Below are 15,592 nucleotides of genomic sequence, written 5' to 3' on the forward strand. Positions count from 1 at the left end.
TGCAAATTCCTTCCATTCTGTAATTCCCTTTTCCTTATCTACCATTAATTGTCTCATTCAGCATTTCCCAAAGGATGCCTTGCAGAGCACTCACCCCAAGAGAAAAATCTTTGAAAAAATGTCCTGTGGTCAAATCTATTTGGAACACTCCATCCACAGGGCCCATCCACTTTTGGGAAGTAAAACTACTTGTTAAAGATTCTGAGAAGTCCTGCAGTCAATAAACCTGCCTGTGTTTGCCTGGCCCAGGTGTACCTAAGTAGATTTGCCTTTGTGACCTCTTTTGTGGTAATGTGAGTTTCTAGCTTGTGGAGCTTGACTTCCGGGCACACTTTGGGCCATATCCCTCCCAGTACCAGGAGGCCCAGGATTTGCCCTCCATCCCCGTAGACTCTCACTCAATCTCTGTCCTTCCCTCTTCTCTGTTCCTTCATCAGGGGACTTTCCTCCACCTCAGCCCTTGTAACTTTCCTTCTGAATCTTACACCTTCCTCCCAGACCCCAGCTGTCAACTGGCCAGGAACCAGGCTGAAGTGTCTACCGGAAGAGGCGGTTGGCTGAGGAGCTTCGGTGGGCAAAGTTGTTGAAGAAGATCTCTAGCTCCTGGTCATTGTCAAAGTCGGCGGCGATGACTGTGCGGACGGGGGAGGGCATGGAGAACTTGGGCGAGGCGATGTCCTGGGAGGAGAGAAGGCTGTAGGTCAGCAGTCAGATATGTGGGAGAGTGTGAGTGGGCGAGAGGCTAACTCCTCCACTGTGTGCGTGTGTGCGCGCACGAAGATGAAAGACAGCCTGACCTAACACCTCTCTCATGTCAGACCTGGCGAGGAGGTGTGTGTGTATGTTTAGGACAACACCAGCTTCAAGTTGCTTGTAGGAGAAAAAGGAGGCAAGAGGAGCAGTCCTAATTCACAGCAGTGAAGACTTGGCTGTTCCGTAGTTGGGATCACATGTAGCCCTCCCATCCGTCACTTGAGGAAACACAGACATCAGCATTCCCATTTAAAGGTGAGGTAACTGAATCCTGGAGAGGGAGGGGAATCGCCCATAGTCATAGCTAATGAGTAGGGCCATAGCCAGGGCTTCTGACTCCAGATGCTGTGCCCTTTCTGATATGTATCCTTCCTCCTCCCCAGTAAGAGTCGTAAACTGGGTGGACACAGGAAAGGGCTGCGCATTTGAATCCAGGCTCCTCTGCTGACTAGCTGTGTGATCTTGAGCAACTTACTTAACCTTTTGGATCTTACTTTCCTCATCAGTACCACGGGGATAGTATTAGTGGCCCAGGCTGTGAGTACTGCATATAAAATGCTTGGCACAGAGTGGGCACCAGATAGATCACTGACAATGTGTCCTGTCCTTGACCTCGCTCTCAGCCTCATGGAAGGTGGCAGAGGCTGCCTTTGGCTGTGTTTTTGCTGCCTTTGTTACCTTATGTTGTTTCTTGAGAGTCTTTCGATTTTATTTTTGGGACCTTTGCTTTTAGGGGCAGGAGTTGCAGTATCAGACATACCTGTTCAGGGCTCAGGGGGAGACCCCAGAGCCAGGATAGCTCAGATGGGACCTCAAAGTGCTTGGTGGACCTGGCAAAGGGTCCTAGGTGTGAAACTTGCCTTTGATGTAGGAGAGGTGTGTAGGGTGACCTTTAGACCTGACGGCCTGTATAAACCCCAGGGCCCGCAGGGAGACGGCACTGGGAAGGGTACAGTGGTATTTCTGGGAGTACCGCTCTGCCCCAGGCCTTGTATTGCAGGCCCTATCCATTGGCTGCAGGAGTGAGCCGGTTTGGGACAGCTGGCAAGCTGCCTGTTCTGGGAGGCCAAGGAGGGAGGCTGTCCCTGTCAGCGCAGTAATGAGGCTGATTAAGGGCCCAGCCAGCTGGCCAGGGAGGGCTGAGCAAGGCCTTGGGAGCTGGGGAACAAAGAGACCTCAGGATCTCTAACTCGTTATTATTCTATTGATCCTGTAAAAATGGAAACCTACATAGCCCCCATGGGGTTGCCCCGCTGGACGCCTGGGCTTCCAAGATAATGTATGTAAAGTGCTTAGCGCAGTTCCTGGCACATGGAAGGCATCTGACAAATGGGGTGTCTATTATTATTATTGCTTCTGTGAGCTCTGGGGAGGGGTCATCAGGAGGGTTAGCTGGGTTCCTCAGCCTTGGCACACTGACATTGAGGCTGATCCTTCTTTGCCGTGGGGCCGTCCTGTGCATTGTAGGACACTTAGCAACACTCCTGGGCTCTGCACACTAGAGGCCAGTGATACCCCCTAACCCATTTGTGACAACCAAGAATGTCCCAAGACATTATCCAATAAATGTCTTGGGGTGAGGGCAATATCGCCGCTGTTGAGAATCTGGGTTGGAACAAAAGGCTGAATAAAAATGGAAATCATCGGGCTCCTAGATCAACGGCCCTGAGTTCAGGGCATCCCTCCTCCCCACCCAGAGAGCATGGCTCGCAAGCCTCCGCGGGGAGTGAGTGGCTGGGCCTGAGCGCCCCAGTGTGGCTGCCTACGGGGCAGGCGATCACCCAGATATAAGGTTCCTGGAGACTTCCCTGGGACCATCAAGACTCAGGCAAATGCTGGGACTTTCTCATGCCCTCAGGGGTCTTCGGCAAGACCCAGGTACCTTCAGAATAATCCCGACTCCGTGAGATTGCTGTCAACCATACACTGCCCTCCATTGCCCTCCTTGAGAAAGCCCCAAACTCACGCTCATGAGGCTGGTGGAACCTCCATTACTGTCACCAAAGAGCCCCTTTGAAGAATTCTTGGCATCACAGGCTACTGACAGCTCAGGGAGGAGGCACAAAGAGGGGTTAGAGGTCACCTCGCCCACCATCTGCCATTTGTCCTTAGAGGGCGGCTGTTGTGTCTCTGTGGCCCCCACCCCCACCCCCGTACCTCCTATCCCCACTGAGCCTTAGGCCTGAAATTGGAAAGTCTCAGTCTTGGACTACATATCGGTTTTCCCAGGAGCCACCAGGAAAAATGGCCGCCAGAGAATGAAGTGCCCCTCAAAGGGCCTCCTTGGCTTGCCCACCTTGGGCAGTTGCTGCTGGATCTCTCTGCTCCCCCCCACCTCCCCCCAGACACTGTACAACGACCAGGCTGGAGTCCATCACTGTCGCCCAGGTGCTACCTACCTTTCAGCCCCCATGCCCATTCCCTACCCCCGGGTCCTGCAGAGCCACAAGCCCCTTCTCAGCCTGGTGGGAGGCACAGGCAGGGCCGCATCCCCAGAACCTTCCAGGGCCACTCGCAGTGCTGGGCAGTGAAGGGAGGGCGGCTGGGAGGGAGAGGCGCCTTCTCACCCGAAATCGGACTTTCCCATGGGCGCTTATCTGCAGATAGAGGCGGTGGGGGCCATTCCAGTTGCCGTAGACTATGTCCACTTTGCCATCACGGTTGAAATCGGCCAGGGCGACACCTCGCCCGTGCTGGTGGGGGTCGTCTACACCTAAGAGGAAAGGCAGGAGCCCTCAGGGCAGTGTCCCCTGCAGGCTCCATACATACTCACCTTGTGGGAGCTCTGCGGGGAGCAACAAGAGAGGGCGACCCTCTCCTGCTGTCCCTGTCCTGCTGGGAGCCATGGCTGCTGTTCCGTAGGGCTGGCAGGTGGGACAGCCATCCGGTTGCAAAGGGAACCAGACACTTGTCCTCAAGCGGCGTTTGCCCAGCAAGCGCACTATTTTTTTCTGCTTTGGGGTAGCATGGGTAGGTGAGGGGACCGGTGGACATTTTGGAGGACTGAAGTCCTCCCGGGCACCTCAGCACTGCCACTGGTTCACAGCAAGTTGAACATCACTCTTGTTCAAATCTCTCAGTGGCTCCCCGGTACTCTTGGGTCAAGTGGAAATTCCTGCCCAGGGAGCACGAGGCCCTTCCCACCTTCTCCGGCCTTTGTCCGGCGCTACTCTCCCTCTCGCTCATAAGCAGTGGGCGCCCTGTGTTTCTTCCATTTCTCAAATGAATTGGCCTCTTTCGAGCCTCTGCTCAAGCTGGTCCCTCCTCCTGGAATGCTCTTTCCCTGTCTCCTGGTCCCCTGACTACTTGCTTTTCTTCTCTCAGCCACAATGTCACCTCCTTAGGGAAGCCTTCCCTGACTACTCCCACAAAAACAGCCCCTCCAGTCCACCCTGTTATTCACCCTGGCAGTTATTCACCATTGTGCAGATCGCACACACAGTTATACCCCTTTAGGGTTCACTCACTTAGGGTCCAGTTTTCCTACTAGACCTTAGGCTCCATGAGGTCAGGGACCGTCTTCAGGGACCTGTGTTCACATAGCATCTATCTCAGTGCCTGTGGTGACCTAGTAGTTTTCAGTAAACACTTACTGAATAAATAAAAGAGACATAAATAATTTACCAGAGGCAACTGGGGATGTTGGTGACAGCAGAGGAAATACCGCACCGTGACAGAAAAACCCACAGTGTGCCTTGTGGGATCTGGGAAGGGAAGTTTGTGTGTCCAATGCCACCTGCTCATGCTGTCCCTGCATCTGCCAGTGGCCAGTGGGACAGAGCTGCTCCTAGGGGAGGATGGAGGGTGGCTTTGCCCAGAGGAACAGCCTGACCTCCTAGGTGACCAAGGCAGACATGTTCCCTCGGGCCAAGTATGGAGCTAAGAAGCAGTGGATACAGCTCTAAATACCCACACTGACTGATTCTTTTGGAAGACAAACTGCCATTGGTCATCAGGCCCTCAGGGATGGCAGGTGACACAACAATACACGGGTGGTGTGGGGGATCACAGACCCCAGGGCACAGGAAGCTCTTGCCAGCTGCCAACATGGAGATCCTGAGGATGGGAGTCAGGAGAAGGTAGCAGGGGCCTGGGGGAGGGGAGCCTGGAGGCTGATTGTCCTCCTGGGGGAGGCAAGAGTCTGAAGGATGGGGGTGGGGGGAGAAAAGGTAGTGAGACCCAGGCTTGAGAAACAGGGTTTACAAAGGAATAGGGGCAGTTTCCAGCCCCTAGGATTAACAACCCATTAATTCTCTGCAAAACTCCCCAGCCCTAATGTCAGTGGCCTTTTGTGTTGGTCCATTTCTCTCCTGCCTATGAGGCCCCTTGACAAGGAGCTGGTTCCCTTTCACGGGAATAATCGGTGCCAGGCTGCATTTCGCAGCGGCATCTGTTTGGGTGATGAATGCCCTCTTGACATGTCTTGTTAAACCCCTGCAATCATTCTGACTTTCAATTACGGGCCTCGCACCTTTCCTCTCTCCTCCCGCCTCATACCTTCTCCCACTCCAACTTGTTTGCTCACCTCTGCTTCCATCTCTTTAACACCTTATCAAATTCTCTAGGTTTTCTCCACCACCATCTCACCTTCATTTTATGATTTTTCAGAAATGAGAAAATTTGCTGCCAGGGTATATAGCTCTAGGAGGGGTGAGAGGACAGGCCACGGGAGCAGCCTCCAACTTTAGCTTTGCTCAGGAAGGAGGAGAGGGAGGGGCAGGATGGGGAGCCGACTGGCTACATGTACGTGTGCGGGGGCTGGGTGTTCAAAATGCGAACTCCAGGCAGAGAGCCTGGGGAGGAGGTACTTGTATGTCACAGAGAAGGGACTGACCCAGGCTCAGGGATTTGATGCTCCCGTCAGCACTAGCTGGGGCTTGTGGGACATTTGATCTCTGTATCTAGGTTCCCACTCACCTCTTCTTCTGGAATCCAGAGCTTGTCCCTAGGCCACCAAGAGGGAAGGAAATCAAACCCTCCGTTCACTGGCAAGGCGGGGAGGGTCTGGGTGGGAACTGGTTGAAGGGCAGATTGATTGAATCTACGAATGTTCATTGTGTCCATTCTGATATTCGGCAAAATTTATTGGGTGCCCACTGTGTGCCAAGCATTGTGTCAAGAATGAGTAGCACAGAGCAGAGGCCTTGTAGACACAGATGTGTTATTATTGCAATGTCGACGTCTGAGTGAGAGGTACATGCAAGGGCAGTGGGAATGCCGAGGAGGGAGTGCCAATCTCTGTCAGGCGGAAAGCTTCACAGATAACATGTGAGCTGAGTGCTGGAGGATAAATAGAAGGTCTGTGGATAGAAAAGGCGGGGGGGGGGGGAGGCCACTTTAGGTAGAGAACAGCAGGTATAAAGGCCCTGGGGCAGATGAGGGATGACCACAAAGGGGGGAAGGAGAGCAGAGCTGGGAGCCCGGAGCACTGTTTCGTGTGGATTTTATCCTGCTTCTTCTTATGGCTGTTTGTTTCTTCATCAGTTTCCCCTTCTAGAATGTCAGTGCTTTGTGTGTGTGTGTGGGAAAGTGGGGTAGGGTGGTCTTGGCTTTATTCAGGTCAGCATCCCCATCTCTTAGTATCAGCCTGGCACTTAGCAGGGGTTCAGTAAATCGTTACTAGATGGAATTGAATGTTTAAGATAAATGCGTGGAGGGGAAATGGAGAGAGGTAGCTTGCTGAGGGAAAATTGATGCTGAGAGACTCAAGCAGGACTTAGAGCAACACGGGCCAATTCCGGCTGCTGGAAAATGGGTAATGGCCAGGAGTTCCAGGTCCCTTCTTCTCAGCAGCAAACATCCCCTGTGGCCTCAGCCACCGGGGCTGTGGAATTGGAGGTGACAAGCAACGTTTCCTTGTGTGGTGCAGAGGATGACTCGTCCCACTCTCCCTGAGGCCTGTGGGGTCATGCTAGAGGGGGCAGGGCAGCCCAGAGTCTCCCGAGGGTCTGGGGGTGCTGAGGGGCACAGGGCAGTGGCTACACTCACCTGCGCTGGCAGCGGCGTCCACGAAGGTGCCATCGCCTCGGTTATGGAAGAGGAAATTGGGCCCATTCTCGTTGTCACAAAAGATATCCGAGGCACTGCTGCTGAGGATAGGGCCCACGCTGACACCCCGGCCGCCTGGAAGAGGACATTGAACCACAGTAGATGGTAGAAGCAAAGCCCCGGTTCTGTGTGGAGGGCACGGCTGCCTCTGAGGCCTGCGAGAAGCCGCAAGGGGACGCCTCAGGAGAGCCTGGGGATAGGGTGCGGTGGGAATTCTGACCTTCCGCGGGCTCAGATCAGGGCTCACAGTCCCATAAACCTATATGGAGGGTGACCCCACTGACAGTGAGGCAAATGAGGAGCAAGGTCAAGTCACTTTGTGCCAAAGGAACAATTCCATGAGCTAAGGAGAACAGAGGTGGCAGAATTAAAATAATCCCTAAACCCAGCTCTACCCACAATGTTTTGATCAAGTCACAGATTTCCCTGACAACCTCACCTACACCCCGAGTTACACATATGTTGGTCAAGACACAGGGTGAATTCCTGTTCTAAGAACCTATAGGAATAGGTTCCAGCTATAAGTACAAGGGTGCTTACTTTGCTTTGTTTGACATACTGAACAATTGGGAACAACCTGCATGTCCATCAATGGCAAGTGATTGAATGGATTATGGTGCATCCATATGACAAACCATTCTGTAGCTACTAAAAAGACTACAGAGATCCATATGTATTGACTTGGAGGAGGGCCACAACATATTTCTAAATAAAAAAAAGCAATTTGCCAAGTAATACTATTGTGTAATCTTGCTTTTTTAAAAAAAAAAAATAGAGAAATACATGATATTTCTGAACATGTTTGTTCAAGCTTCTTCTTGAGTTTAGAAAAAAGTGGGAAAGGCCTATCCCGAGCTGTTAACTCTGGCTGGCAGATGGGGTAAGATTTGTGGAGGGAAGAAAAGATGGTAATTGGTCTTTTTTGTGAATACCTTCATATTGTTTAGCTTGTTATAACAAGAATTGTTTCCGTAGTTGAAAAGGAAAAAATTCAATAATGTGTATTTTTTTTTTTTTAAAGAATGAAATCAGCTCTATTTTAGAGTTAAAAGTCTCTGAGATCACATTTGGGTCACCTGTATCAACAAATCCAACCTTAAGATGGCTTAGATGAACTATGCCAACCAGTGTTTCAAATAAAGCCCTGAGAACCACACCCCCAAACACTGGAAATGCCATGGAGACAACAGCCTTCCCAGGACCAGGACATGGATTCTAGCTCCAACTTGACCTTTTATAAGACCATGTGACCTCGGGCAATTTACGTTATCCTTTTAGCCTTGGTTTTCTCACCTGTAAAATGGGGATAGCACGACCTAACTTTTCTATTTCAAGGATTTTGAGAGAATCAAGTGAGATAAGATACGTGACAGGTCTTTGTGAATCCGGCCACCTCACTTCTCAGAGTCAGGTCCGTGGACCTGCTGCAGGGGCATCACCTGGGAGCTCGTTCGAATGCAGAATCTCAGGCCTCTACTCAGTCAGAACCTGCTTTCTGACAGGACCCCTGTGTAGTTTCTATGCATAGTGAGTCTGAAAAGTGCTGCTCTAAAGGGCTGTTCAGTACAGTAAGAAGAGTTATCAGCACTCAGAAGAATTCAATTTTTTGTTTTATTATTAGTTTCAAGTATACAGTACATTGGTTAGACATTTGTATAGTTTATGAAACGATCCCACTAATGGCTCTTTCTTTCCTCTGGTTTTCTACCTAGAACTTGATTTAATAAATAAAAAATAAATGAGAGCTCAGACAGATCCAAGTGATACTGGCCCAGGCTCCCCTGCCTGTCTGCCTCTGTGCAGGGTAGCGGTTTCCACAAAGTGATCGTGCTTATTTGGAATAAAAGTTGTCTTGGTTCCCAGGTTCCTCCTGTCCTCTGAGAGATGCCCCCAGAAGAAACCACTGGGCCTTTCTCACTTGTGCAAATGGCACCTCCCTACCAGGGCTGGTGTTTGGGGACAGAGGGACAGGATGGGGCCAATGGCATTACTATTCTCATGGTGGAGCTCCTTGTTAACACATTCAGGTCTCTGTGCTTCCCGATTCCTCCCAGGTAATCTAATTAGCTCTTAAGGAGAGCACAAGCCTCATGAAAATAGAGCCACTAAGTCCACAGGGCTCCTGGAGAGTGTCATTCAAGATGTGTCCTGTGCTTTTCATTAGAAGAGCCACAGTGTGGGGCGGGAAACTTTCAGATGCCTTTCCTAAAACCAGCAGGAAGGGGTGCTGGGTACAACCTGGGCACTACTTCTGCTCATTCAAAGAGTTGCTGCTCAGTGGCTGCTGGCAGCTGTCCCTGCTCTGGTCCTGCTAGACTCCAGCCTGCCCAGGAGCAGGCTTCAGTGAGAAACTCCTAGCCTCCCCTGGGCCCCTGGAAATTCCAGGTGGGAGCTCTGGGACTTGCCGCTGTTCAACTCCATCCTTCCCCACTCCAGCATCCTCCAATTTCCTCTCTGCCTCTGGCACCCAAGCAATGACACATTCCCTTCATTTTCTACAAAGCAGGTTATTTCCCTCTTGGACAAATTTCTAAATCTTTCTAATTAACTAATTGGGTTGGGTTGAAGCCTTGCACCATTTGTAACCTGTAATTACTAGAAAATTGCCATGGTAACCACACTACTAATTAGTGACAATTTATTGCCATGGTAACCAGACCATAACAGAGATGTTACCCACAACTCCTTCTTGGCAAGTTTGCTGCACAGTTGGGGAGCAGGTGAGTTGACAGTTGGGGAGCCACCCTCTTGGGCACCAGCGCCAGCAGTCTCAGAATAGGGGGTAAAACTGGGGCCTGAGGCAGGGGCAGCCAGGTGTGCAGCCCTCACTGATACTGCAGGGGAAACTCTACTCCCAGGTCGATCATATAAGTCTCCTCGAAACTAATAAAATCCATCTATCCTAAGTGTAGCCTGACACCCCCACTCTCTGCCTGTCAAAGACAGAGGCTCCTTATTCAGCAAACATCAGATCCCTGGGACCTTTCTACCCTCCTCCCTCAGCCTTTCCCTGACCTGTGTCACATCTCTGCCTTCCTAAGGTTTAGCACACACCTTGTGGGATATCCAAGGAGCAGTTAGGAACATCTTTATTTAGCCTTGAAGAATGATGTCCCAATAGGGAGTTAAAATTCCACTTGACATCAATTAATTATTTTATACTTCAGGCCAGCACCTCTTGGGGACAAGTAGTTTCCTATTTGGGGCTGGAGAGGCAGCACTGGCGTTGGGAAAGACTGGGGATCAGAAAATTCCTGTGTGACCTTGGGCACATCAGTCACTAGACCTTTCTGGATGTGTTTTCTCACAAGAGAAAGACCGATAATAATAATAGCTCCTTCTTAGGCTGTCATAAATATTAAGTAAGCCGGGTTTTGGAAGATACCTTGGAAAATGTCAGGTGCCACATAGTCATTAGCCGGGACTATTTCCCACCTGCTGGGTGAATAATATCCCTTTTATTTTTCCAGCACTTTCAAGCCTCAAAGGCCTCCTGGTTTTGTTATGGGGTGTGAATGCTGCACCCTGGGCTGGATGGGAGAGGTGGAGTCACAGGAGAAAATGCCTTCCCATTGCTCCCTTTCCCTCCTGCTCCATTCCAGCACCTCTTGGATGATCTCATTGGGCTTAAGCCCCATGTGCCAGCCTTACTCACTCTCAAGAACTGTACCCATAAACCTCTGATATTTGAACTTGGGTGATACAGACCCTGGGTGCAGATGATCCATCTGTCAGACTGCACCTGGGCCAACACATAGGGTGGTGGGTAGTGGGGCGAGGAAGAGAGAGGTGTAGGGATGGGGTTTGTGTGCTGCTGAACCATCCCAAACTGTGGGCCTGGGGACCCAAAGACAAGACAGCGGGATTCTCTGTGCTAAGGAAAAGGCTCTAGATTCTTGCCCGGCCTCTGTACCTTCTATGGCCGCAGAAGCTTAGAAGTGTGCTCTCCAGGCCCTGGTCTCCCTCCCTGTGAAATGGGTGAGGAAATGAGAAGCTCTCCAAGGTTCCTTCCAGTTTTATTCTTCAGTGCGTCCTTTAGGCTGGACCACAGAATAAACATGGCTGGGAGTGGGTTCTTGGGACCATTTAGACTCAGCACCATGGAAGTTCTGGGACAAGGCCTGTCAGCCAGGGAACTTGGACCTGTGAGAATAGCCTGCTGAGACCTTGGCAGAAATATGATGCTGGTGGGCCCCAAGGCCTGTAGGCTGCTAAGAACACCTAAGGTATTGTAAAAGAGTAGCAAGGATGCTAGGAAACGTAAGTTGGTGGAGGAACAGGCGGTGTGTATGCATGTGTATGTTGGAGAAAGGGGTATGAGGGTAAGGGCGGGATGGCAACAGGGTCTCTCATCCTAAGTTTCCTGAGAGTGATGCTGTGTTGGTACCTGTGTTACCCTGCTTCCTCCCGACCCCCACAGCCCTCCGTGAGCTGCCAGGTGCTGGGTGGGGTTCTGAGTGTACTGTTGTGGAGGGTATTAGACAAGGACGTTCCCACTACTGCCCCAACCCTCCCTGCTCATCCCTGCAGGACGCTGTGGGGCAGGTGGGCAGGAGAACAGACTCCAGGATTTGTCTGCTGCAGGTGAAATTCCCAAACCTGGGGTACAGGGGGGGAAGCTGCTCCTACTGTGCACTGAGGGGGCTAGAAGAATCTCTTTCAGGAGAGGGAGCAGGTCAGGCTCCTCTGGTGACCTGCTGTCAGTCCTGTGTGCCAGGTAAGCTATACGTTTCATCTTATCTCACCATTTTTCAGGTGAGGAAACTGAGGTTCAGGGGGGCTTGAAGGCAGCCAGCAGGCAATAGTTCACAGATCAAACGCATGTCCGAGTGCCCCCAGAGCCCAGCTATCCCCACAGTGTGCTCTCAAACATTTCTACCACAGTACCCTCTCGGCAAAGGAGCCATCTACCCTGGGCAAGGCCACAGGCTTGATACCTCTTTAAAATCTCTTATTTTTAGTTGAAGAAAATTCATACCAAGATTGCATTTGTATTGTATAACACATCTGTGTTTGTTTTGAAAGAAAAATGATGTCCCTTCTTGTCAGTCATCTAATGCATCTGATACCCTCTATATTTGGGGGCTTTGGCTACCCCTGGCAGGGGTCCTGAGCCCTGGCTGAGGAGACTATCACTCCGGCTTTGCCTGTCCCCAGCTATCAGATCTGGCTGCACTCCTGCTGCAAGGCCAGAGGCCACCTGGGAAGCTGGGAGGCTCTATAGCTTTGACTCTGCCTCCCCAGGTCACCTCTCCTGAGCTGGCTGGTGGGATCCGCCAGAAGGCCTCAGCTGGGCTTTAGGCATCTCTGTCTATTCCAATAATGACTTCCTATAAATCAGATCTGCCCTCCGCTTTGTTCTGCACTGTTCCCAGGCATAGCAAAACTCCCCGCCCCACATCATAAATCCACCTTCATTTTCTTTCCAAATTTCTTTTAAGACTTCTTTAATCACCACCTCGCAGCCCAGACAGATGCTCCCGCAAAGGGTTAGGCCAAAAAGCGGAGTCCTTGGGGAGGGGTGCAGGCCGGTGGGAGGCAGGGTCAGAGAGAAGGGAAGAGAGATGGAAGACAGGGGCGGAGAGGCCCATATTTGTGCCCGGGGCTGGAGGACAAGCTGGGGGAGTTCAGGGAGAATGCCTCCAGGGCAGGGGCTGGGCCTGCTTGCTTTGCGCCTCTCCCTGTGCCCAGTATGGCACTCCCTACACCCAGGAGAGGCCCAGCAGGGGGCCCTGGCATCGCTGTCGGAGGAGGAGGGTGCTGTTATTTGATATACTCAGTGCACACTACCTGTGTGCCAGGCCCTGTGCCAGGCATGTTCCATGTTTACCTCTCACAATACACCCATTTTGCAGGTCAGAAAACTGAGGCCCAGAGAGGTTAATTAATTGTCCACTGCATCATGGACAGGCTGTGGTGGAGGCGGGATCTATACCTGGCACTCTGGGTTCCAGACAATATCCTCTTAGCGGCTCTGTTAGATGGCTAGTTCAAGGTGCTCAGAGAGGATGAGGGATATGCCCAAGGTCACCTGGGCCCCAGAGGCAATGCAGACTTTTTGGTCCCCGCCTTCCCTCTCCCTGAATTCCATACCAGGCCCTCGCTATGGGTAGAAATAGCTCTCAGGGTTCCCATGCAGGGCAGTTCCCTGCACCATCCAGGCTCCAAGAGGCTGAGGGAAGCTGGAGAAGTCAGGCTTTGGGATTCTCATCAAACCAGAAATTATGGGGAGTGGCCTTCCCTCAGCTCAACTCAGTACTACCAGTGGCTCTCCGTGCGCCTTCCTCCAGGGGCCCTCAAGTCCCCCGAGAGCGAGCACACTGGCCGCTAGATGGCACTGTGACCCAGCAGAGCTGCGGCCGCCTGCAGGATCGACAGTCTGGAGAGGAGGCCTCCCTTCCCCCTCTGGAAGAGCCGGACAGCTGGTGCAGGTAGTGCCATCGTCCTGGCCTGCCCGCGGGGTTGACTGGCCTCCTGCTGCTGCCCTGTGCATCCCAGGCCAGGCAGCTGCGTCAGCCACAAAAACCGGGTGCCACAATCAAAGTCTGAGTGCCAGCCCCTGGGGCCGTGTTCCAGGTGAGTGTGGGCCTTCTTCCTTCGCCTGTCCCTCCCATCGTCGTACAGTTTGGAGCAGCATTCTCAAGCTGGAGGTCTTCAGAAAGATCAGCTGATTGTGGCAGTTTAGGCATCAGGGAATGAGATTCTAAGGGCTAGTTTCTCTACATCCTTCTGTGTGACCTTGGGCAAGTCTCTTTTTTCTTTGGACCTCCGTTTGTTCTTTTTTAAAATGGGAGGTTCTCCAAGGTCTGTCCAGCAGATGAGTGCTGTGTGGCTTGGTTCTGGGACCTGTGGCTCTCTGACTGCACATCTGGCCATGGCTTGCCTCCCTCCCAGTCTGCTCAGGGCCCTGTTCCTCACTGCCCGCTTCCTCCATGCTTCCCAGGCCCCGGGGCACTGGCCTGGAGCTGAGCATGGGACACGTGCCCGAGCATAGGCAATCAGGCCAGCTCCGGTGGCGGTTCTTACGTTTGGGGTCCATTCCTGGGGTTCAGGAGGGTGCTCTGGGCTAGTTTTCCAGACAGCTGTCCATATGTTGTTAACAGAGTGACAATGGGGGCTGCAGGGTAGAGTTGGGGGGCTTGGCAGACAGGGCAAGGGTGGGCTGGGGAAGGCGGGCAGACATAATAGTAACTTGGCGGGCCAAATAGGTTCTTGTTAGCCAAATGGCTTTTGGAAGTCTGCAAAGCTGCACTAACGTGTCCTCTGGGCATGCCAGCTGTCCCGGCCTGCCTGTGTGCTGCTCCGCAGAAGCTGCTGTCCCTTCCTTGAGCTGCCCTGTCCTTCCGGCAGCATTGGCTGGTGCTCCCATCCCCATCCGTGCTCCTCCACTGTCTCCTCTTGGTCCCCTCCTTCCCCCTCCTTGGTTCCTGCCAGCCCAGCCAGTGTGAACAATGTCCCCTTCATGCTCAGACTCAGCTACAACCTTCTGAATTCTTTTATTCTGTGTAAAACACTCTTTCCGAGACCTTGCCTCCCTTCCATCTTGTCATTTTCTAGTGCTACACCTCCCCAGCCCACCTTCCTTCTCGGGCAGATCAAGGCACTTAATTGTCAAGCCAGCCGAGTGCACGGAACTGGGACCTATTCAGAAAAACTGACTGTACAAATCTAGGCTGCAGCTCCTGCATGTTTATTCCTTTTCCCAGGAAAACACAGTTTATTACTGACACTCAGCCTTTCTGCCGCACATTCGTTTGCAGAGCTCTGGAGCACTTTGATGGGGCTTGAGCTGTGCAAACTATTTTATTGTCTAGTCGTATGTCCCCGCTAACTTTGTCAGACAGGCCAACATCAATTTCCCCCCTTCACGGAGGTGGAAAGTCGGCTAGAGAAAGGCATAATAAACTCAGGGGAGGCCATGACAACCCATTCTGGGTAGGATTTTGAGATTATGCCACCACTCAGGTGTCTGGAGGCAGGGGGATGGCCCAAATGACCCCTCGAGTATCCTACCAACGCCAGGATTTGGATTCAGGCAGGCTCCCACTTCGGAAGTCTGTAGTGCAAACTGGGCTGGATGTATCGGGGTCAACTAGCCAGAGAATCTCTACATCCAGAGGGCAGATTCTGTGTGAGTGAGGCTGAAGTTCACGTGAGAAGCTGTTGTGCAAAGCTCTGGCTTCCTGATTTTTGGCACCCAAAACAGGAGCTGGATTGCTCTGCCATCAGCAGTCTATTGGCAGATTATCAGAGTTTAGTCAGCAGCCATGCTGGAATTAGAAGAACAGCTTTCCCTAGAAAGATCTCCCTGTCAGAGACTCTGACAATAGGTCCCCCATCCAGAAAGATGCTGGGGGAGCCTGCCTTCAAAAAGAGTGCTGGAGAGATTTTGGAACAAGAACACAATTCTTTGAGCTCAGTTATCCGAGACGGGACCCAGATGAAGCTCAGGGATTTAGCTTGTGCTCAATTCCTGGCTGCTTATGAGTAAGTAAATAATTTCATCTGCTGTTTGGCAATAAAGAATGCTTTAAATCTCAGCCTTTGTGACTTGTCAGTTTTCTCCTACAGAATGTGTTCACCCATCATTTGGGTCACAGCAGTGAATGGGGCAAGAGGTTCCAAGGAGAGGATAATGTTATGGTATTCATAGCCCATGGCCCATGTCCCCCATGGAGACCCTCAAAGCCCACACCTGCCAGTTATCTCATCAGCCCTTGGGGGTATAGTGTTGGAGGAGACTTCTGTGGGCAGGAGGATGGAATAAAGGCCTCATTCTCCCTCCCCAGGG

The 15,592-nt window shown here is 51.9% G+C and overlaps 1 protein-coding gene across 1 annotated transcript in view; it reads right to left on the bottom strand.

Moving 5' to 3' along the window:
* CRTAC1 (cartilage acidic protein 1) overlaps positions 1 to 15,592 on the bottom strand; it is a 130,544-nt gene that overhangs the window by 19,111 nt on the left and 95,841 nt on the right. The window contains exons 6-8 of the mRNA XM_016164222.2: positions 6,742 to 6,876; positions 3,321 to 3,466; positions 542 to 678 (exon numbers count right to left, since the gene is read on the bottom strand). Of these exons, the coding sequence (XP_016019708.2) occupies positions 542 to 678; positions 3,321 to 3,466; positions 6,742 to 6,876 (418 nt within the window). The remainder of the gene's footprint in view (positions 1 to 541; positions 679 to 3,320; positions 3,467 to 6,741; positions 6,877 to 15,592) is intronic.

The sequence above is a fragment of the Rousettus aegyptiacus genome, unplaced genomic scaffold (genome assembly GCF_014176215.1).
Source record: "Rousettus aegyptiacus isolate mRouAeg1 unplaced genomic scaffold, mRouAeg1.p scaffold_m13_p_6, whole genome shotgun sequence".
Lineage (NCBI taxonomy): Eukaryota > Metazoa > Chordata > Mammalia > Chiroptera > Pteropodidae > Rousettus > Rousettus aegyptiacus.